General features: G+C 44.6%; 1 protein-coding gene and 1 long non-coding RNA gene across 2 annotated transcripts in view; one reads left to right on the top strand and one right to left on the bottom strand.

Moving 5' to 3' along the window:
* The window catches only part of LOC309547181, a 683,824-nt gene extending 673,512 nt beyond the window's left edge, over positions 1-10,312 (bottom strand). The window contains exons 1-2 of the long non-coding RNA XR_014224961.1: positions 10,172-10,312; positions 9,522-9,851 (exon numbers count right to left, since the gene is read on the bottom strand). This is a non-coding gene — a long non-coding RNA (uncharacterized lncRNA). The remainder of the gene's footprint in view (positions 1-9,521; positions 9,852-10,171) is intronic.
* An 8,969-nt stretch (positions 10,313-19,281) lies between these two features.
* Positions 19,282-20,241, top strand: LOC309548347 (olfactory receptor 1E16-like; the record flags this gene model as incomplete). The annotated part of the gene is made up of 1 exon (XM_082248284.1): positions 19,282-20,241. The coding sequence occupies one exon, from the start codon at positions 19,282-19,284 to the stop codon at positions 20,239-20,241; it is 960 nt and encodes a 319-aa protein (XP_082104410.1).
* Between the last annotated feature and the right edge of the window lie 3,473 nt (positions 20,242-23,714).

Genomic DNA, 23,714 nt, shown 5'->3' with positions numbered 1-23,714 from the left:
CCTATCAGTACTCATCATTGCAGCCTATCAGTGTCCATCATTGCAGCCTATCAGTGCGCATCAGTGCACCCTCATCAGTGCACATCAATGTCACGCTGTCAGTGCCTATCAGTGCCCATCAATGCAGTCTCATCAGTGCCTATCAGTGCCCATCAGTGCAGCCTCATCAGTGTCCATCAATACAGCCTCATCAGTGCCTCTCAGTGCCCATCAGTTCCCATCAGTGCAGTCTCATCAGTGCCCATCAGTGCAGCCTTATTAGTGCCCATCAGAACAGCCTATCAGTGTCCATCAGCGCAGCCCATCAGTGCAGCCTCATCAGTGTCTATTAGTGCCCATGAATGCAGCCTCATCAGTGCCCATGACTGCAGCCTCATCAGTGCCCATCAATACAGCCTCATCAGTGCCCATCAATACAGCCTCATCAGTGCCCATGAATGCAGCCTCATCAGTGCCCATCAGTGCAGCCTATCAGTGCCCATGAATGCAGTCTACCTCTACACGGGGATCACTGGAAGGAGAGCAGGCCGGATTACAGAGAGGTTCTCCTGCTGTGACACAGCTTGGATCTGAAACACAGACCGATGTCAAGCAAAGTCCCGCCTCCTGGACTGGCTCCTATGATAGAGGTCACACTACTTCAATTTCCTAGCATTAGATCAGTGTGCTGTCTATCATAGGAGTTGTTCCAGGAGGCGGGACTTTGTTTGACAGCGGACGACTTTTTAGATCCAAGTTGTGTCAGAGAAGGAATTTCCCTCCTCTGTGTGATCCGAATGGCTCTCCTCTTCCTCTCCTCTCCCTTCCCCATGGTTTCCTGGCCAATCGCTGACAGGAGAATAAGCTCCCTTGTAATCTTGCCTGCCGACAGCGAACGTTCCCCCCCCCCCCCACCCTCTAATGAGGCTTCACACTTGCCCGCAGCTTGTTTCCACTTGCCGAATGTGAGCAGGCTGGTGGAAATTTTGAGGACTAAAATATAACTACAATAAATATACAAGGATATATATATATATAGTTATTGATAGAGATACATCCAGATGAATGTTGCAGCAAAGTTCAGTTGCAGGGGCCCCTGAGGATGCTGCGGCCTCTGTCCTTGTGTCAGAGACCTGAAGACAAAATCTGTGAAGATGGGGAGATCCTCCAACTGTTGTCCAACCAGCCTGGAATGAAGCTTCTCACCAGCAGAAACCGAGGGGTGGCACTGGAGATCAGAGTCAGCCTATCAACTCTGTCCCTTCCTAGTAGTTTCTTTAGGATGTGTTTTTAGTTACATTGCCATTACGTCTCCCAGTGTCAGTTTACCGGTAATCACTATGCACAGCGAATATGGCTTTAACTGGCCTTGAATAAAGACCTGTAATTGTGGAAACCTTCCATTAACCGCTTGCCGACTGCTCACAGTATATTTACTGCGGCAGTCAGCCCCTCACAGGCAGAGTGACGTAGGGGTACGTCGCTAGCCTGTGAGGCTCTGGGGAGCGAGCGCGCGCCGCCGGAGGCGCGCTCCCGCGCGGTCACGGACCCCCCCCCCCCCGCGCGTGTGACCGACAGACCCGATGTCCACCGGTCAATCGGCGATCGTCGGGGGAGAGGGAGAAAGTCAGACGGCTTATGTAAACAAGCCGCCTGTCATTCTCCCCTGTGTAGAAACACTGATCATACGGTTCTACAATGTAGGACCGTTCATCAGTGTTCCTACAGCTCAAGCCACAGCCAATCACAGTAAGAATCACGCCCCTAGGGACACACACAGCCCCTCCCTCTCAAATAAAGTTAACCCCTTCACTACCAGTGTATTTTTACAGTAACAGTGCATATGTATAGCACTGATTATTGTAGAAATGTCACTGGTAACCCCAAAAGTGTCAAAAATGTCAGTCAAGGGTCCGATCTGTCCGCCCCAATGTCGCAGTACCGCAAAAAAATCGCAGATCGCCGCCATTACACTTTAAAAAAAAACAAAAAAAATTACAAAAATCTTTCCCTTTGTTAGTAAACGCAATAACTTTTGCGCAAACCAATCAAAATACGCTTTTTGCGATTTTTTTTACCAAACATAGGTAGCATAAAACAAATTGGCCGAAAATGTTAAAAAATTTTGATTTTTACATTTTTTTGGGGGGAATTTCATATAAAAAAATGTGAAAAATATTGTTATTTTTGCAAAATTGTCGCTTTTTTTTGTTTATAGCGCAAAAAGTAAAAATCGCACAGGTGATCAAATACCACCAAAAGAAAGCTCTGTTTGTGGGAAAAAAAGGACGCCAAATTTGTTTAGGTACAGCGTCGCACGACCGCGCAATTGTCCGTTAAAGTCACGCAGTGCCGAATCGCAAAATACCCCCTGGTCAGGAAGGGGGTAAAATCTTCCGGGGCTTAAGTGGTTAAATGGAGACTGCTTGCTACTTGTAACCTGATCATCCCTATCGGTGGTGCCGGTCCGGATCTATGGCAGTGCAAGACGAACTCCACAGCACAAATGTATATCAGCCAGCCGGGGTCCCGGTATTAACTGATGGATATATGTTTGTGATGTGGAATTCTTGTTGTTTTGATAATATCTGCCCTTTTGCCAGGATTAATGGCTGATAGCTTTCTATTATGCTTGATCCGCATGATTGAAATACTGCTGCTATTGTCCATTGCAGATAAAGTCTCATTCACTGGAACAGTAGCATGATCACTATCAAATATGTTTTTTTATGAACTATATTATATAGGATTTACTCTAACAGGTTATGATGGGAGTTCATGCACACGTATTAGCGGGGCAACATTCATGAGATACACGCTAGTTCTATTCCATAGTGTTTAGCGGGCATTTTTCCTACACGTGGGTTTCATTGTAGTAATAGTACATGGTCACTCGTGCACCCAAAGGCGGAAAATCTCAGGCACACGGCTCCGCTCGTGCATGAACATACACTCCCCTTTCTATTGATACTTTGAATGTATACATGTCTGTGATTGGTTGTGTTGACACCACCCCTGTAAACCCCTTTTGTTCTCTGACTATAAATAAACAAGAGCGCTGCCTTTAAGCAGGACTGCTACTATGGACATCGAACGTGATACAGCATGTCTGTCTCTCTGTTTGTTGCCTAGCGCACTAGGATTTCTTCATACAAAAGAGCTGTACATTGTACTTTTCAGTGCAAAGGATTAATGGCACTTGGAGCGTATTAATATCCACAAGTGCGCTTTTTAGTGCATCAAAGTTTTCAGCGCACCGAGTGAAGTTCTGTGCTCCAGACCCCATTCATTTCCACAACAAGACCATCAGGCTGCATAGAGGCCTGGGCCTGAGGCTTAGGTTGTGTAACATAGGGATCAAAGTACTATGGAGGAACTCCAAATGTCTTTAGGGGCCATAGAAGCTTGGACCTCAATGGAGTATGGTATCTACTCCCTAGGACAGTGGTCTCCAAACTTTCTAAACAAATGGTCAGTATACTGTCCTTCAGGGGCTGGACTGAGGTCAATGGAAGTAGAAAATGTCCTGGTGTCAGTGGGAGTAAACAATGCAGCATTGTTGGTGTAAGTGATCAGAAAAGTTGCCCCATCGTTGGTATCATCATCAGTTGGTATAATTTTGCCCCTTCATTGGTGTTAGTGGAAGGACCTACAATATGCCCAATTGTTGGTATTAGTGGGAAGAATTGTGCCCCATTGTTGATGTCATTGGGGTAAATTGTGCCCAATAGTTTGAGTCATTAGGGAGGATTCGTGCCCAAGTGTTGGTGTCATTGGGAGTAGTGATGACCTTCGTGCTCGAGACAAATCTAAGTTTGACTCGAACACTGCGTGTTCGCCCATTCGAGTTCCCGCATTCCATAATTAATAGGTGGACTATTAATCACCCGCTGGCAAAGGGATTTAAACCCGCAACCTCTCAATTGCAAATTGCAAGCCTGATATTCTACCACCTACACCACTGTCAAACTTGCTGATTAACCTAACACTCTCCCTGCCTAACTAACTTCTATCTCGCCCTACACACAATTCCACATTCCTTCAGGGAGAGTGTAGTGAGTTACACAGTTTATCAGATAGTGTAGTATAGTTAATACATTGCTTAGCAGGGAGAGAGATGCGTGCTTTTTACAGTTTGTTGTCAGCTTGTCAGTTCTGTATATAGCACCAGGGCAGTATACACCATAAATGTATCAGTTCCGTAAATAGCACCAGGGCAGCATACACATATATATATATATATATATATATATATATATATATATATATATATATATATATATAAAAAACTGTGTGGGGTCCCCCCTAACATCCATACCAGACCTTTATCAGTGCACAACAGCCTGGCTGGACAGGATGGGGTGGGGACGAGCGAGCGCCCCCCCGAACAATACCAGGCCACATGCCCTCAACATGGGGGGGTAAATGCTTTGGGGCAGGGGGGGCAATGACATCATGTCATTTATTCACTGCACCTGAGCAGTGCATTGTGGGGCGGCTCGTGACGTCAGATCCCTATAAAAGAGCTGTCAAACTCAAACAGCTCATTTGCACGGGAGGCATCTTGAGAAGCAGGAGCTTCTTTTTTTTTTTTCTATTTTCCGGTTGCAGGCATGATCATCGGGGACACTATTTTTTTATTTATTTTTTTTAATAAAGGACTTGTCCAAAACTGGCTTTTGTCTTTATTTTTTTTGTACACTTTTTTGGTGAATGGGTAGGGGTACCCAATATCCATTCATATGGGGGGCTGGGATCAGATTCCGATAGGCCTCCCCCCCCCGCAGACCCCCACAACCACAGCCCACGGTTGTCGGGAAGAGACCCCTGTCCCCATCAACATGGGGGCAAGGTGCTTTGGGGTGGGGCATGTTGAGGGCATGTGGCCTGGTATGGTTTAGAGTTGTCACATGAAAAGATATAGAAGAATATTTACAAAAATGTGAGGGGTGTACTCACTTTTGTGAGATACTGTATATATATATATATATATATATATATATTTTTTTTTTTTTTGCATAAAATACAAAAAATAAATAAATAAAATAATAATTTCAGTGTCAGTAGATTTACAGGAAGGCGAATATTTCTCCCAGCTAATTAGCAATTAAGTATTACTTGTGACTTTACTTGAAGTAGTTTCCATTATCAGTTTGGCAGTTGTTGGCCACCAGGGACAATCAGCGTCGGCGGCACAGTGTATATATATTCTGTACACTGTTCTCCCCTCATTCATACACTCCTGGATAAATGTTACTGAGATATAACCACGTAAGTCGTTTGTTTCTTATGTCTGTATTCATTGGTGTGCAAAGCCTATTGCATTAGGGTGTGCACAAACACACAAGCTTGTATATCAGCAGAACAATGGATGGTGTCAGTAGAGCAAAGATTGGTGTCAGTAGGGCAGTGGATGGTGTCATTAGTTTTTTTTTTTTTTTTTTTACAATATTATTTTTTATTTATTTTTTTTACAATTTTTTTTGTAGGAGCCACGTTACAGGGCTCTGGTGAAATATCAAGGGTCTAAACAGACCCCTGGTGACAGAGATCCCCCCGTCCCTTTCTCTGCAGCCTGCATTAAACAAAGTTTACTATGCTTCAGTTAAGAATGAAGACAGGAGCGATTTCTACAGATTGGTACAGATCACTCACTGTGTTCATTCAGAAAAGGAAGGCTGGTAATGAAATATTTTACCAGCCCCTTTCCCACTCTTTAGAGGAGAGGAGGGAAGCTGGCAGCACTGCAGGGGGGAGATGGGAAGCAGGAGGGATCGGCACCGCACAGGGTGATTAGGGCGTGCACAGGCCCAACCGGCACACCCTGTGCGCACGCCAATGTCTGTGTTTTATTTTAGCGATTTCATTTTATATGACGGAGAAAGGACCTAGTTATAGGGAGATGTGCTAATATTCACTCTGGACAGACATTTGCTCTGTTTAACCACTTTCACTCTGGAGATCTTTTTATCATTTTTGGCACATGTTAAAATCAGCATTTTTGGCTCAAAAATTATTTAAAAGAACATTATATATTTTCTGAATGCAGAGGCCTTTTAGAATAAAAAGACAGTAGTTGCAATTTTTTTCTTGTTGTCGCACAATTTTTATACATAGAAACATAGAAAAGTGAAGGGAAGAAAAAGAGAGAGTAGTCCACCGAGTCTGCCCATTTTTCTTTTTGTTTTGTTTTTTCGGTAAGGCTCTGTTCACATGTCAGCGTATGGATCGAGGGCAGAACCGCCGCGGTTCCGCCCGCGATCCGGAGATTATTGCAAATCGCGGGACGCCTGTGCGTTGCCCGTTGATTTGCAATAGCCCCCCAAACGCTGAGCGATGTTGCCGCGATTTCCGCCTGCCGAATCGCGGTAACATCGCGCAAAAAAAAAAATCGCACGACGCATTACGCCCAAAAAAGTACAAGAGCTTCTTTGGAGCGTATTGCGTCCCACGATTTTTTTTTTTTGCGCGATGTTACCGCGATACGGCAGGCGGAAAACGCGGCAACATCGCTCAGCGTTTGGGGGGCTATTGCATATCAACGGGCAACGCACAGGCGTCCTGCGATTTGCAATAATCTCCAGATCGCGGGCGGAACCGCAGCGGTTCTGCCCGCGATCCATACGCTGACATGTGAACGGAGCCTAAAGGCTACATTTAGGCTACATTCACACCTGAGCGTAGCGTTTTCACGCGTTTTTTACAACGATTTTACCGCGATTTTTACCGCGATTTACAGGCGTTTTTACAGGCGTTTTTTGTGCAGGCGTTTTAAGGCTACATTCACACCTGAGCGTTGCGTTTTCGTGCGTTTTTTTACTGCGATTTTACCGCGATTTTTACCGCGATTTTACCGCGATTTACAGGCGTTTTTTGTGCAGGCGTTTTTTGATTGAATAGATAGCAATGGAAAACGCCTGTAATCTGCCCAAAAAGAAGCTCATGTACTTTTTTGAGCGTTGGGCGTTTTGTAAACAGCGTCAAAACGCTCAGATGTGAACAGGGGCCATTGAAATGAATAGGATTTGTCTTGTTGGGCGTTTTGAGAGCTGATCCTAGAGCAGAAAAACTCCCCAAAAACGTCCCAAAAACGCCCCAAAACGCCTAGATGTGAACGGAGCCTCACACCTGAGCGTAGCGTTTTTTACCGCAATTTTACCGCGATTTTTACCACGATTTTTACCGCGATTTACAGGCGTTTTTTGTGCAGGCGTTTTTTGTGCAGGCGTTTTTAGATTGAATAGAGACCAATGGAAAACGCCTGTAATCTGCCCAAAAAGAAGCTAAAGTACTTTTTTGAGCGTTGGGCGTTTTGCTTACAGCGTCAAAACGCTCAGATGTGAACAGGGGCCATTGAAATGAATAGGATTTGTCTTGTTGGGCGTTTTGAGAGCTGATCCTAGAGCAGAAAAACGCCCCAAAAACGCCCCAAAACGCCTACATGTGAACGGAGCCTAAGGCTACATTCACACCTGAGCGTAGCGTTTTCACGCGTTTTTTTTACCGTGATTTTACCGCGATTTTTATCGCGATTTACAGGCGTTTTTTGTGCAGGCGTTTTTTGTGCAGGCGTTTTTAGATTGACTAGAGACCAATGGAAAACGCCTGTAATCTGCCCAAAAAGAAGCTCATGTACTTTTTTGAGCGTTGGGCGTTTTGTAAACAGCATCAAAACGCTCAGATGTGAACAGGGGCCGATTGAATTGAATAGGATTTGTCTTGTTGGGCGTTTTGAGAGCTGATCCTAGAGCAGAAAAACTCCCCAAAAACGCCCCAAAACGCCTAGATGTGAACGGAGCCTAAGGCTACATTCACACCTGAGTGTAGCGTTTTCGCGCGTTTTTTTACCGCGATTTTACCGTGATTTTTACCGCGATTTACAGGCGTTTTTTGTGCAGGCGTTTTTAGATTGAATAGAGACCAATGGAAAACGCCTGTAATCTGCCCAAAAAGAAGCTAAAGTATTTTTTTGAGCGTTGGGCGTTTTGCTCACAGCGTCAAAATGCTCGGATGTGAACAGGGGCCATTGAAATTAATAGGATTTGTCTTGTTGGGCGTTTTGAGAGCTGATCCTAGAGCAGAAAAACTCCCCAAAAACGCCCCAAAACGCCTAGATGTGAACGGAGCCTAACTTTGCTGTCTGACTATAGATCGCTGTTTATCCCAAGCATGTTTGAAGCCATTTACTGTTGACTGTCTTACTACCTCTGCTCATTCCAAACATCAAATAATACTTTCTAAGATTAGTTTTCAACTTTCCTCCAGTTTGCAGGGGGTCTTCAAACTATGCCCCCCCCCCCCCAGTTGTTCAGGAACTACAATTCCCATCATGCCTAATCATGTCTATGAATGTCAGAGATTTACAATGCCTCATGGGATGGGTAGTTCTGCAACAGATGGAGGGCTGTAGTTTGAGGATCATATTGAAACCAATATCATGTATATAATTTGTTTGTATTTATATCAATATTTTCATTTTCAGAAAAAATCTTCAATAATTTTCAAAATAATTTTAGTGCACACAAACCCAATATAATAATATATATATATATATATATATTTTTTTCTACAAAATAAAAAGACGAGGCTGTGTTGGGTAAATAAATGCCAAATGCGTCAGACTTCAAGACTGCTTTCACAAAACAGAGAAAAAAGATTAAAAAAAAAAAAAAATACTTTTTTTTTTTTTTTTTTCTTTTTAGTGTAGATGTGAGGTGTGAGGTCTTTTTGATGCCAGATCTCACATTAAAGAGGACCTGTCCTGCCTATTTCTATTACAAGGAATGTTTACATTCCTTGTAATAGGAATAAAAATGATCACATTTTTTTTTTAAACTGTGTAAAAATAAGAAAAATAAAATAAATAGTAAGGAAAAAATTAAAGCGCCCCCTCACCGTTAGCTCGCGCGCAGAAGCGAACGCATATGCAAGTCACGCCCACATAAGTAAACGGTGTTCAAACCACACATGTGAGGTATCGCTGCGATCGTTAGAGTGAGAGCAATAATGCTAGCACTAGAACCTCCTCTGTAACTCTAATCAGGTAACCTGTAAACATTTTTAAAGTGTCGCCTATGGGGGATTTTTAAGTATCAATGTTTGTCGCTATTCCGCAAGCGTGCGCAATTTTGAAGCATGACAAGTTGGGTATCTATTTACTTGGTGTAACATTATCTTTCACATTAAAAAAAATAAAAAAAAAATTGGGCTAACTTTACTGTTTTCCTATTTTTTTATTAAAAAAAGTGAATTTTTTCCCCAAAAAATTGCGTTTGTAAGACCGCTGCGCAAATACAGTGTGATAAAAAAATATTGCAACAATCTCCATTTTATTCTCTAGGGTCTCTGCTAAAAAAAAATATATATATATTTATATATATATATATATATATATATATATATATATATATATATATATATATATATATATATATATATATATATATATATATATATATATATATATATATATATATATATATATATATACAGGGCTTTTTTTCTCAGAGAATAGATGCAGGAACTTCTCCCTCCTGAGTTACCCTTTGACTCCGCCCCCTACCCACCTCCAAGCACCGTCCCTTGGTTCCACCCCCTACCCTCCTCTCAGTACCACCCCTTTTAGAGAATACAGAACCAAGTATCATTTTGTGGTGCTAAGTATTTTGTATGGAATTTGTTAACGATAACAAGAAAGGCAGTAAAATAGATTTAGCAACACTGGACACCCAACAGCCAGCATCAATAGACCATTCAGCTGCCTGCAACATCAGATCCCCACCTCAACAGTAGATCTCTCCCAGCAACGATTGACCCCCTGCAACGTAAGACCAACATCAGCAACAATAGCTCCCCTACCAGCAACAATAGACCTCCCCAGCAACAATAGCTCCCCTACTAGCAACAATAGACCTCCCCAGCAATAATAGATCCCCTACCAGCAACAATAGACCTCCCCAGCAACAATAGCTCCCCTACAAGCAACAATAGACCTCCCCAGCAACAATAGCTCCCCTACCAGCAACAATAGACCTCCCCAGCAACAATAGCTCCCCTATCAGCAACAATAGACCTCCCCAGCAACAATAGCTCCCCTACTAGCAACAATAGACCTCCCCAGCAATAATAGATCCCCTACCAGCAACAATAGACCTCCCCAGCAACAATATCTCCCCTACCAGCAACAATAGACCTCCCCAGCAATAATAGATCCCCTCCAGCATCAATAGATCCTCCAGCAACCCTTGCCATTACATACATTCAGTTCGGGAGGTGCCGGAACTGCGTTCCCCCGCGTTCCCGCTGAGAAAAAGCCCTGTATATATATATATCATGTTTGGAGGTTCCAAGTCATTTTATAGCAAAAAAAAAACTGATTTTAACTCGTAAACAAGTGTCAGAAAAAGGCCCGGTCAAGAAGTGGTTAAATGCCTTTATGGCTCATCAATTTAGATTTAACTGTAAATGAGGGAACTTAAAATGATTTCTCTCACTCCCGTGTGGGCGGCGATACCCAAAATGCGTTGCGCAATTGTTGTTTACATACACATTTGCACCCTATACTGTTGGTGTTCAAATGTGTGGCACGGGGGCGACAGGGTGCTTACATTTTTTTTATTTTATTATATTTATAAAACTTTATTTGTTCATTTTTTACATTTAACTTTACTGCTATAACAAGGGGGGGGGGGGGGGTTAACTAGCATGGGTTTGCCACGATTGTTGAGCGCAAACCACTTAAGTAAAAAAAAATAAGCTCACAAAACGAGCTCAGGTGTGAACGGAGCCTTAGGTTAGACCGGACTGGGTATTTCCAAGCCAGATTTTAGCCTTTTTGATCCAACCAATCAGGTATATAATGGCCGTTGATGGACGTCTGTGGTCGATCATTGTCCTGAAAGTGGTGGAAGGAGCAGCTTTGCTTTCTCTGTTAGTTTTATTCCCATTCTCCCAGCCAGGGACGGTGCGCGTGGTTTGTGGAGCGCCCTGTAGCTGTGGTTAAGCAGGTAAAAGCTGGGCTGCATAATATCTGAGCTTACAGGAGAAGAGTGGAGGACGGGAGAGAAGGGAGAGGAGAGGGGGCTGAGGACAGAAGAGGGAGGAAAAAAGGGGAGGATAGGAGATGGCAGAAGGGGGAGAGGAGAAGAGGAGGGAGAGAACGAAGGGGGAAGGAGAAGAGAGGGTAGAAAGAGAGGAAGGGAGAAGAGGAGAGAAGAAAACAAGGGAAGGGAAGGAGAGGGGAGAGAAGTGCAAGGAAAGAGAGCAGAGGGTAGAAGAGAAGAGAGGAGAGGGGAGACAGAAAGGAGGAGAGGGGAGACAAAGGAGAGAGGAGACAAAGGAGAGGAGAGGGGAGACAAATGAGAGGAGAGTGGAGACAAAGGAGAGGGGAGACAAAGGAGAGGAGAGGGAAGACAAAGGAGAGGAGAAGGGAGACAAAAGAGAGGAGAGGGGAGACGAGACAAGGAGAGGGGAGGCAAAAGAGAGGAGAGGAGAGAAGAGGAGAGGAGAGGAGAGGAAAGATGAAAGATAGGAGAGGGGAGATGAGGAGAGGGGAGACAAAAGAGAGGACAGTGGAGAAGAGGAGAGGGGAGATAAAGGAGAGGAGAGGGTAGACGAGGAGAGACAAAAGAGGGGAGATGAGGAGAGGGGAGACAAAAGAGAGGAGAGTGGAGAAGAGGAGAGGAGACAAAAAGGAGAGGGGAGACAAAAGATAGGAGAGGGGAGATGAGGAGAGGGGAGACTAAGGATTGGCGAGAGGAGACAAGGAGAGGGGAGGCAAAAGAGAGGAGAGGGGAGATGGGGAGAGGGGAGACAAAGGAGAGGAGAGGGGAGACGAGGAGAGACAAAAGAGAGGAGAGGGAGATGAAGAGAGGAGAGACAAAAGAGAGGAGAGGGGAAATGAGGAGAGGGGAGACAAAAGAGAGGAGAGTGGAGAAGAGGAAAGGAGAGACAAAAGAGAGGAGAGAGGAGACAAAAAGGAGAGGGGAGACAAAAGAGAGGAGAGGGGAGGCAAAGGTGAGGAGAGACGAGGAGAGGGGAGAGAAAAGAGAGGAGAGGGGGAACAAGGAGAGGAGAGGGGAAGCAAAGGTGAGGGGAGATAAAAGAGAGAAGAAGGAGAGGAGGAGAGGGGAGGAAAGAAGAAGGGAAAGGGGAGGTGAGGGAGGAAGAAGGGGAAATATGGAAGAGAGGAGAGGAGAGGAGAGGAGAAGTGAGGGGGGAGAGGGGAAGAGAGGACAGAAGAAGGAAGAAGAAGGGAGTAGGAAAAGAGATGGAAGAAGGGAGATGGAGAGGAGGATGGAGCGGGAGAGGAGAGGGGAGGAGAATGGAGCGGGAGAGGAGAGGGGAGGAGATGGAAGAAGAAGGGAAAGGGGAGGAGAGGACAGAAGAGTGAAGAAGAAGGGAGTAGGAGAAGATATGGAAGAAGAAGGGAGATGGAGAGGGAGAGGAGGGGAGAGGGGAGAGGGGAGAGGAGAGAGCAGGGGGAATGTGACAGCTGGAGCCTCTGGCAGTGACTGTGTGTAGGCAGCAGGTGGCACAGTGCAGGAAGGCCCCCATGGCTCTGAGTGTTCATTATTTTTATATCTATTTATTTCTGTGCTTTCATTTTGATTCTTTTATTTAACTTTTCACACTTTTTTCTTTCTGTAAAAAAAAAAAAAGAAAAAAAAAGAAAAGAAAATCCATAAAACTAAGAGTCTAATGAGAGACAATAAAGAACAGGTCCAGGTAACTTTGGTAAAAGAAGCTTCCATAACCCTCAGGAGCTGCTTGAAGACCATTGCACCCTTAAAACTACCAAAAATCATCCTAATTTCACTGCTTGTCTGGGGCCTAGACCATGCCAGCGCTCATATCTGCCCTGATCTCATAGCAGTCTCTGGTGTATCTTACCTCTTCTGGTTTGGCAGGAGCATATTTCCCTGTCTAAGTTAGTTTATGGGACCATAGTCTTCACCTTGTCTGGTAATGACCTTACATTCTTCTTTTGTGTTTTCCATCTCTGCCTCTTACAGCTGTTTCTACTGCAATCCCACCGTCTAGTGTATTTTTACTTTAGAGCCACAGGATGATACCCTATATTACCAAAAGTATTGGGACGCCTGCCTTTACATGCACTTGAACTTTAATGGCATCCCAGTCTTAGTCCGTAAGGTTCAATATTGAGTTGGCCCACCCTTTGCAGCTTCAACTCTTCTGGGAAGGCTGGCCATAGGAGTGTGTCTATGGGAATGTTTGACCATTCTTCCCGAAGCACATTTTTTAGGTCAGGCACTGATGTGGATGTGAAGGCCTGGTTCGCAGTCTTCATTCTAATTCATCCCAAAGGTGTTCTATCGAGTTGAGGTCAGGACTGATGCGCAGTCATGTTGGAACAGGAAGGGGCCATCCCCACAAAGTTGGGAGCATAAAAATTGTCCAAAATGTCTTGGTATGCTGACGCCTTAAGAGTTCCCTTCACTGGAACCAGGGGGCCCAGTCCAACCCCTGAAAAACAACTCCACACCATAATCCCCCCTCCACCAAATGATTTGGACCAATGCACCATGCAAGGTCCATAAAGACATGGATGAGCGAGTTTGGGGTGGAGGAACTTGACTGGCCTCCACAGAGTCCTGACCTCTACCCAATAGAACAGCTTTGGGATGAATTAGAGCGCAGACCTTCTTGTCCAGATCAGTGCCTGACCTCATAAATGCGCTTCTGGAAGAAAAGTCAAACATTCCCATAGACACACTCCTAAACCTTGTGGACGGCCTTCCCAGAAGAGTTGAAGCTGTTATAGCTGCAAAGGGTGGGCCAACTCAATATTGAACCCTACAGACTAAGACTGGGATGTCATTAAAGTTTATGTGTGTGTAAAGGCAGGCGTCCCAATACTTTTGGTGATTAATTGTGGTTGCCAATATAACAACATCTGCTCTGTCAATGACTCTGAGGATGACCAGGCTCTTCCTATTTATGTGGCTTAAAAAGTACCATCATCTGTCAACAGAGGACAATAAGGGGTTGGTTTACTAAAGGTGAATAGGCTGTTAACTTTAAAAGGACATTTTCCTTTAGCTTAGGGGATGAGGTAAGGAACAGAAATGAGGGCAAAAGTCCTCTATTGTGTTATCTTCCTAGAATATGACTGGGTATCCACCAGATGCAGTATGCTAAAGGAAAAATCCCTTAAAAATTAAACAGCCTGTTTGCCTTTAGTAGGTCAACTTGTTGCACTTTTCCATTGCAAGGACCGGCTCGGCTCCACTCGGCACTGCTTGGCCCAGCTCGGCTCAGTTTGCTTTTCCACTGCGTGGTACGAGTCGGCACCTTTCAGCACTGTATAGGCTCTACTCAGCTTGGTTTGCTTTTCCACTAAGTAGTAAGTGGGTGGGATTACAACGATTCTCTGACCAATCAGTGACTAGTAGTGACAAACAATCAATGCTGCATGCAAAGGATTGTGGGATATGGTATCGGTACAGCCTGCTTGGAACCCCAACCGAGGTGGTACTGTTTAAGCGAGCCGTACCAAGCTGTACCATGGAGTGGAAAAGCGTCGCTGTACCAAACCGTACCAAACCATTGTAACCCGTACCATGCGGTACCATGCAGTGGAAAAGCGCCAAACCGATCCGTACCATGCAGTGGAAAAGCGCCATCAGTAAATGGATGATGGCACCTTTCAAGTCTTTCTCAAGTGTCCTTGACAGAGCAGATGTTGTCTGGTTAGCAATCGTCATTGTGTGGCCCTCAGGATTTACTAGCTGGTAACTAGAAATTGCCAAGAGCAAAGGATATAACTAGCAGCAACAACAAGCAAGAAGACACTAGACAACAAGACTGCACAAGAAACAACAGTAAGAGGCAGGGACAGTAAACACACAGACGCAGGGTAACAGAAAAGAGTGCAAGGCAATTAACAGAGTAGGTGAAACCTAAGGAGAAGACAAGGAAAAGACTAATTTTCCTTGTCTGTATTTACTTGCTATCCCATGGATATTTTTACTGATCCCTAGATGTTGGTGTTTCTCACCTCTGTCATGGTAGCACCAGCTGTAGGTTCCTCCAAATTATAGTGTATCTTAGAAGTTGTGGGAACCTCCAAACCACAATGTACCTAAGAGGCAGTGGAACCCTTTAAACCCAAAGTGTTACCTTAGAAGTTGTGGGATTTTCCAAACCCCAGTGTACTTTGGAAGCTGTTGGACTCTTCAAACCACAGTGTACCTTAGAAGCTGTGGGACCCTCCAAACACAGTGTACCTTAGAAGTTGTGGGACCCTCCAAACACGGTGTACCTTAGAAGTTGTGGGACCCTCCAAACACGGTGTACCTTAGAAGTTGTGGGACCCTCCAAACACGGTGTACCTTAGAAGTTGTGGGACCCTCCAAACACGGTGTACCTTAGAAGCTGTGGGACCCTCCAAACACGGTGTACCTTAGAAGCTGTGGGACCCTCCAAACACGGTGTACCTTAGAAGTTGTAGGACCCTCCAAACACGGTGTACCTTAGAAGTTGTGTGAACCTCCAAACCCCAGTGTACCTTAGATGCTGTAGGACCCTCCAAACACGGTGTACCTTAGAAGTTGTAGGACCCTCCAAACACGGTGTACCTTAGAAGTTGTGTGAACCTCCAAACCCCAGTGTACCTTAGAAGTTGTGGGACCCTCCAAACACAGTGTACCTTAGAAGTTGTGGGACCCTCCGAACACGGTGTACCTTAGAAGTTGTCGGACCCTCCAAACACAGTGTACCTTAGATGCCATGGGACCCTCCAAACACGGTGTACCTTAGATGCTGTAGTACCCTTCAAACCACAGTGTACCTTAGAACAGCCTTTTTTAACCAGGCTGCCTCGACACTTCTTTAGGGGTGCCTTGACAAAATGCTTAAAAATTTATCAAAAATCCTATACAAGCCAGCAGGTGGATGAAGCCTGCCTTTTAGCTACACAAAGCCACAGGTTTTCATTATGCACTTTTATGACTTTCTACACACACATTCTAACAACCAGTGATTTCATCAGTTGATAAGGAGGATGTCTGTCACCTCCACATCATCCTTGTTTGAACCTTCTCTGTCCCTCTCCACCAGCACTGGGTTCATATTAGCTGACTGATGGAAAGAAATTGAGGGAGAAGAGAAACATTGGAATACTAGTCAGTACCAGGGTGCAAAAGTGTATTTGCTTTGAAATAATAAATCACCTCTAACGTTGGGTGTCCTACGTGTGTGGATGTTGCTTTATTATTGTATGTAAAACTATTAGAATCATTTTTTTTACATTTTAGAATGGTGTGCCTTGGGACTGTCCAAAACTTCAAAGGTTGCCTTGAGATAGTCTGTAATTTTAAAGGGTGCCGTGACTGAAAAAAGTTTGAGAAACACTGCCTTAGAAGCTGCGTGATCCTCTAATCCACAGCATACTTTAGAAGCTTTTTGACCCTCTAAACCACAGTGTACCTTAGAAGCTGTCTGACCCTCCAAACCACAGTGTACCATAGAAGCTGTAGAACCCTCCAAACCCTAGTGTACCTTGGAAGCTGTGTGGCCCTCAAAACCACAGTGTACCTTAGAAGCTGTGACACTCTCCAAACCACAGTGTACCATAGAAGCTGTAGGAACCTTCAAACCACAATGTACCTTAGAAGCCATGGGACCCTCCAAACTACAGTGTACTTTAGAAGCTGTGTGACCCTCTAAACCACAGTGTACCTTAGAAGCTGTGGGATCCTCTAAACCACAATGTACTTTAGAAGCTGTGGGACCCTTCAAACCACAGTGTACCATAGAGGCTCTAGGACCCTCCAAACCACAATGTACTTTAGAAGCTGTATGACCCTGCAAACCACAGTTACCTTAGAAGCCGTGGGACCCTCCAAACCACAATGTACCTTAGAATCCGTAGGACCCTTTAAACCACAGTGTACCTTAGAGGCTGTAGGACCCTCCAAACCACAATGTACCTTTGAAGCTGTAGGACCCTCCAAACCACAATGTACCTTTGAAGCTGTTAGACCCACCAAACCACAGTGTACCTTAGAACCTAAAGTGCCCTCCAAACCACAGTGTACCTTAGAAGCTATGGGACCCTCCAAACCAAAGTGTACCTTAGAAGCTGTGACCCTCTAAATCACAGTGTACCTTAGAAGCTGTGGAACCCTCCAAACCACGATGTCCCTTAGAATCTGTGGGACCTTGCAAACCATAGTGTACCTTAGAAGTTGTATAACCCACCAAACCACAATGTACCTTAGAAGCTGTATAACCCTCCAAACCATCATGTACCTTAGAAGCTGTGTGACCCTCAAAACCACAGTGTACCTTAGAAGCTATGACACTCTCCAAACCATAGTGTACCATAGAAGCTGTAAGACCTTTCAAACCACAGTGTACCTTAGAAGCTATGGGAGCCTCCAAACCAAAGTGTAGCTTATAAGCTGTGTGACCCCTCTAAATCACAGTGTACCTTAGAAGCTGTGGGACCCTCCAAACCACAATGTACCTTAGAATCTGTGGGACCTTGCAAACCATAGTGTACATTAGAAGCTATATAACCCACCAAACCACAGTATATCACCACACCAGCCACAATCCACATGTGTGACAATAACTTCTCTGAACTCTACGAGTCTACAAAGTCCAAAGACTTGTATACTAGACATCACTTTTGGGTTGAGATGGAACTAGGGGTTCACAATATGAATGCATATACAGTACATTAGATAGGAAGGAACTGTATGCTTCAATAGAGACCATATTTCCAAGCAAAATGTTTCCAGAACAGAAAAGTCTATGTTCTGAAGCATTCAAGTTGTTCCAAAGGAAAGATGGACCTACCTGATACTACAAAAGTGACCCAAACAAAGCGTCAAACGGTAGATAACAGGTGTGACAGGAAGTCAGGTAAATCTGTGGGTGTTGTCACAGATGGGAGATACATTTCTGCCTTGTTTAGACAATTCACCAATTACTATTAGGTGTCGGCTGCGAGAGGTAGCCAGAAAGGTTTAGGACGCTGAAAAAGCTTCAGCTATTCAGAATGAGGCAATTAAGGCCTCTATGAGTTATCCAGAGGATGACTACTGATTGCTGCATCCTGAGGCTTTGTGCATTAAGGAGAGCTGTGAGCTGAGAAAGACTTCTGAAGGTGAGGTGGTGTTGGACTTTTTCTATGTGAAAAGAAAACAAAGACTATTGGTTTCCTGCTGTATGACCAGCAGTGTCTGCCTAGCAGTAGGTTGGGACAGACACCATAGGTAGTTTCCTGTGTTGTGAAGGTAGACGCCCACAGTGGCCAGGGTTTATTTTATGTTTGTTTGATTTATGCTGTTTGGATGCTTGCACTTGTTTCCAGCAAATTGAAAGAATAAACCATAGACCGTTGTTTTCAACCACTCCTCGGCTGTCTCTCTGTGTAACGAACCCCCCAAGGGGTCACCCACACCCGCTACCGAGCTAACCCCTTACACAGGTAAGAAAACATTGGATGAAGTTAAAGGTTTAACAAAGAAACTTTGTAACAATCTGCATTAGAGCTGCACTATTCTGGCCAAAATGAGAATCACGATTTTTTAGCTTGGAATAAAGATCACGATTCTCTCACGATTCTCTGTGTAACAAAAAAATTGGGATAACTTTACTGTTACGTTTTTTTTTTATTCATTAAAGTTTATTAATTGCGTTTGAAAGACTGCTGCGCAAATACAGTGTGACATAAAATATTACAACAATCGCCATTTTATTCTGTAGGGTCTCTGCTAAAAAAATATATAAAATGTTTGGGGGTTCTAAGTACTTTTCTAGCAAAAAAAAATGATTTTAAACTTGCAAGCAACAAGTGTCATAAAAAGGTCTAGTCTTTAAGAGGTTAAACTTCCTTTCTCCCTGGCAGAGGGAAGGAAAAGATACAATGTAATCATTTTTGTTTATAGTTACTGGGAGACTTAATGCTGATAGGCGTTTGTGGGAGGAAAGACACAATGTAATCATTTTGTTTATAGTTACTGGGAGTTTTCCACAGCTGTTTTCTCTGCTCCCTCAGCTATGCAAAGAATCGAGAATATGTCAGGTTTAGATCGTCAGGGGGGGTGAATCGAGATCGCGATTTTCATACGATTAATCGTGCAGCTCTAATCTGCATGAATGGTTGAGTTCCGAAAACCATCAAACAGGCCTACTTGTTTTTACGAAAGGCATAATTTCAGGAATATCAATATATACAGAAAACTAAATTGTCAATCTAATTCTATATTTTATTTGTTCAGTTCAGTATAAGATATGTTTTCTGCCTTAGGTCTTTTGCCAGAAGACCAAATGTCCAATCAAACTGCAGTGTCTGAAATTACATTGGTTGGATTTCCTGGTCTACCTGATGCATTTTACGGCTTGGTATCTGCCATGATGTTTTTTGCCTATATGATATCCCTGACTGCCAACGGCACTGTCTTAGGTTTGGTCAGCTTTACTGAACACCTGCATCAGCCTATGTACCTGATCATAGCCAACCTTGCCGCCTCTGACCTGCTATTTGACACCGTGACTTTACCAAAATCTATTGCCGGATATTGGTTTGGAGCTTCCACCATTTCTTTAAAAATGTGCATATTCCAAATCTTCTTGGTTCATTATTTTGGAAGCTTGGATTCCTACCTCTTGATGCTGATGGCCGCAGATCGCTACGTGGCCATCTGCTATCCACTGCGATACACGTCCATAATTACCAATAAAGTAGCCACCATTTCCTGTGGCATCTGCTGGATGATTTTGGCCACCTCTACAAATACAGCCGTTGCCGTTCTAGCATCTCAGATCCCTCTGTGTGGTGCCAACAAATTGAACAGTTTGTTCTGTGGCTATACGGCATATGCAATTTTAGCGTGTTCCGACATATCAAGCTCAAAGTGGGCAGTCTTTGTATGCGCTTTGGTTGTTCTTCTACTGCCTCTGGGACTGATATTACTTTCATACATCAAAATAATAGTGACCATCTCATTGACACGCTCAGAGAGCCTTCAGAAGGCGTTTTACACCTGTGTGACCCATTTGCTGGTCATCGCGTTGTATTACACCCCCCGACTTTTTGTCTACATTGTAAATAATATTCCTTCAGTCACGATAAAGTCTGATTCGAGCACCATCCTTCTTTTTCTGTACTCGTTTGTGCCTCATATGGCCAATCCAATCATATATTTCCTCCGCAACAAGGAAATCAAACAGACTTTAAGGAGAATTCTGACCAGAAGCAAATTTAGAGTGAAACATTCATTGTTTTAACCACTTTACCACCGGAGGATTTTCCTGCTTTACGTCCAGGCCACTTTTTGCAACTTGGCACTGCGCGACTTTAACTGACAATTGCGTGCTCATGCAATGCCGTACCCAAACGAAATTTACGTCCTTTTTTTCCCCACAAACAGAGCTTCCTTTTGGTGGTATTTGATCACCTCTGCGCTTTTTATTTTTTGCGATATTAATAAAAAAAGAGCAAAAATTTTGCGAAAAAATTGACATTTTCTACTTTGACAGTTAAAAAATATCCAAAATATTCAATTGTTGTCATATATTTAGGCCAAAATGTATTTAGCTACATGTCTTTGACAAAAAAATCCTCAATGAGCGTATTTTTAACTGCTTTAAGACCGGAAGATTTTACCCTATTCTTGACCAGGCTATATTTTGCGATTCGGCACTGCCTTATTTTAACGGACAATTGCGCGATCATGCAATGCCGTACCCAAACTAAATTTACGTCCTTTTTTTCCCACAAACAGAGCTTTCTTTTGGTGGTATTTGATCACCTCTGCGCTTTTCATTTTTTGCAATATTAATAAAAAAAGAGCAAAAATTTTGTGAAAAAATTGACATTTTCTACTTTGACAGTTAAAAAATATCCAAAATATTCAATCTTTGTCATATATTTAGGCCAAAATGTATTTAGCTACATGTCTTTGACAAAAAAATCCTCAATGAGTGTATTTTTAACCGCTTTAAGACCGGAAGATTTTGCCCCATTCCTGACCAGGCTATATTTTGCGATTCGGCACTGCATTCATTTAACGGACAATTGCGCGGTCGTGCGAAGCTGTACCCAAATTAAATTTATGTCCTTTTTTTCCCCACAAATAGAGCTTTCTTTTGGTGGTATTTGATTACCTGTGCAATTTTTAATTTTTGAAAAAAAGAGCGAGAATTTTGAAAAAAAAAAAAAACAATATTTTTTACATTCTGATATATAACATTCCCAAAAAAATTTAAAAATCAAAATTTTCGGCCAATTTGTTTTCTGCTACATATTTCTGTTAAAAAAAATTAAAGGAAAACTTTTTATTCAGAGTACAGAATTTAATCAATTAAACTCCTGGGATATTTATCGGGTCAGTTAAGTAACGGAGGGTGTTGTTAATCAGTTTCAGCTGCTTTGGTGTTGAAGAAATTACCAACAGTTGCACTAGATGGGCAACAATGAGACAACCTCCAAAACAGGAATGGTTTTACAGGTGGAGGCCAGTGACATTTTTTTCCTCATCTTTTCTGACTGTTTTTAACTAGTTTTGCATTTGGCTAGGGTCAGTGTCACTACTGGTAGCATGAGGTGATACCTGGACCCTATAGAGGATGCACAGGCAGTCAAACTCCTCCAGGATGGCACATCAATACATCCCATTGATAGAAAGGTTTTCTGTGTCTCCCAGCACAGTCTCAAGAGCATGGAGGAGATTCCAGGAGACAGGCAGTTACTCTAGGAGAGCTGGACAGGGCCATAGAAGGTCCTTAACCCATCAGCAGGACCGGTATCTGTTCCTCTGTGTAAGGAGGAACAGGATGAGCTCTGCCAGAGTCCTACAAAATGACCTCCAGCAGGACACTGGTGTGAATGTCTCCGACCAAACAATCAGAAACACCTGACCTAATTCCAATAGAACACCTCTGGAACATTATGTTTCGGTTTATCCGATGCCACCTGTGAGCTCAGTGATGCCCTGGTCCAGATCTAAGAGGAAATACCCCAGGACACCATCCGTCGTCTCATTAGGAGCATGCCCTGACGGTATCAGACATGCATACAAGCACGTGGGGGCCATACAAACTACTGAGGACCATTCTGAGTCGCTGCAATGAAATTTCAGCAAAATTGACTCACCTGCTGCATCATTTTTTCACTTTGATTTTAGGGGTGCCTGTGAATTCTGCCCTCGGTAGGTCCATGTCAGTCCATACCAGTATAGATCCTAACACATTACCCAGTCCATACCAGTATAGATCCTAACATTACCCAGTCCATATCAGCAGTGGCGCCGCCCCCCCTGAAAAAAGGAAGAAAAAAAAAAAAGATAAAAAAAAAAAAAAAGATTGCAAAACGAGCAATAAAGTTTGAAAAAAAAAAAAAAATTGCGTTCGCCGCCGCCGCCAGCCGATGTGGAGGGGGTGGGGGGGTGGGGTTACCACCCAGAAGAGGCGCCGATTGGCTGCCTTCTGGGGGGCGTGGGGGGCGTAACCTGGGCGCAAGGCAGATTCCTTGGAAACCCCCACTTCGTGGATTCCTGGCTGTGATTGGTCCAGCCTCCAGCCTGGACCAATCACAGCATCCAGGACATCCAACGCTGACCCCGCTGACGTCACTCGCAGCAGTGGACCGGACCGCGGGCGATGGAGTCGGGTGGACACCGGACGGGAGTGACGGCGGCACCGGAGAGGAGACCAGACCACCGGAGGTCATCTGCTGGAAGAAGACATCACCACCGGTGAGTCCTCGTGGTCCTCCTGTCCTGTCAGTCCTCCATGACCACCCATCCAGCTTTTCCACCGCCATCCCCCTCTGCTCTGCCTCATCCCATGAGTCATGGGATGAGGCAGAGCAGAGGGGGATGGCGGTGGAAAGGCTGGATGGATGGTCATCATGGGCCATGACCATCCATCCAGCCTTTCCACCGCCATCCCCCTCTGCTCTGCCTCATCCCATGACCATCCATCCATCCATCCAGCCTTTCCACCGCCGTCCCCCCCTGCTCTGCCTCATCCCATGACCATCCATCCATCCAGCCTTTCCACCGCCGTCCCCCTCTGCTCTGCCTCATCCCATGACCATCCATCCATCCAGCCTTTCCACCGCCATCCCCCTCTGCTCTGCCTCATCCCATGACCATCCATCCATCCATCCAGCCTTTCCACCGCCATCCCCCTCTGCTCTGCCTCATCCCATGACCATCCATCCATCCAGCCTTTCCACCGCCATCCCCCTCTGCTCTGCCTCATCCCATGACCATCCATCCATCCATCCAGCCTTTCCACCGCCATCCCCCTCTGCTCTGCCTCATTCCATGACCATCCATCCATCCAGCCTTTCCACCGCCGTCCCCCTCTGCTCTGCCTCATCCCATGACCATCCATCCATCCATCCAGCCTTTCCACCGCCGTCCCCCTCTGCTCTGCCTCATCCCATGACCATCCATCCATCCAGCCTTTCCACCGCCATCCCCCTCTGCTCTGCCTCATCCCATGACCATCCATCCATCCATCCATCCAGCCTTTCCACCGCCATCCCCCTCTGCTCTGCCTCATCCCATGACCATCCATCCATCCATCCAGCCTTTCCACCGCCATCCCCCTCTGCTCTGCCTCATCCCATGACCATCCATCCATCCATCCAGCCTTTCCACCGCCGTCCCCCTCTGCTCTGCCTCATCCCATGACCATCCATCCATCCAGCCTTTCCACCGCCATCCCCCTCTGCTCTGCCTCATCCCATG

This window comes from Pelophylax lessonae (assembly GCF_965119305.1).
Source record: "Pelophylax lessonae genome assembly, chromosome: 2".
Taxonomy (NCBI): Eukaryota; Metazoa; Chordata; class Amphibia; order Anura; family Ranidae; genus Pelophylax; species Pelophylax lessonae.
Note: the sequence above shows the minus strand (reverse complement) of the source record. Positions and strands in the feature narration are given on the sequence as shown.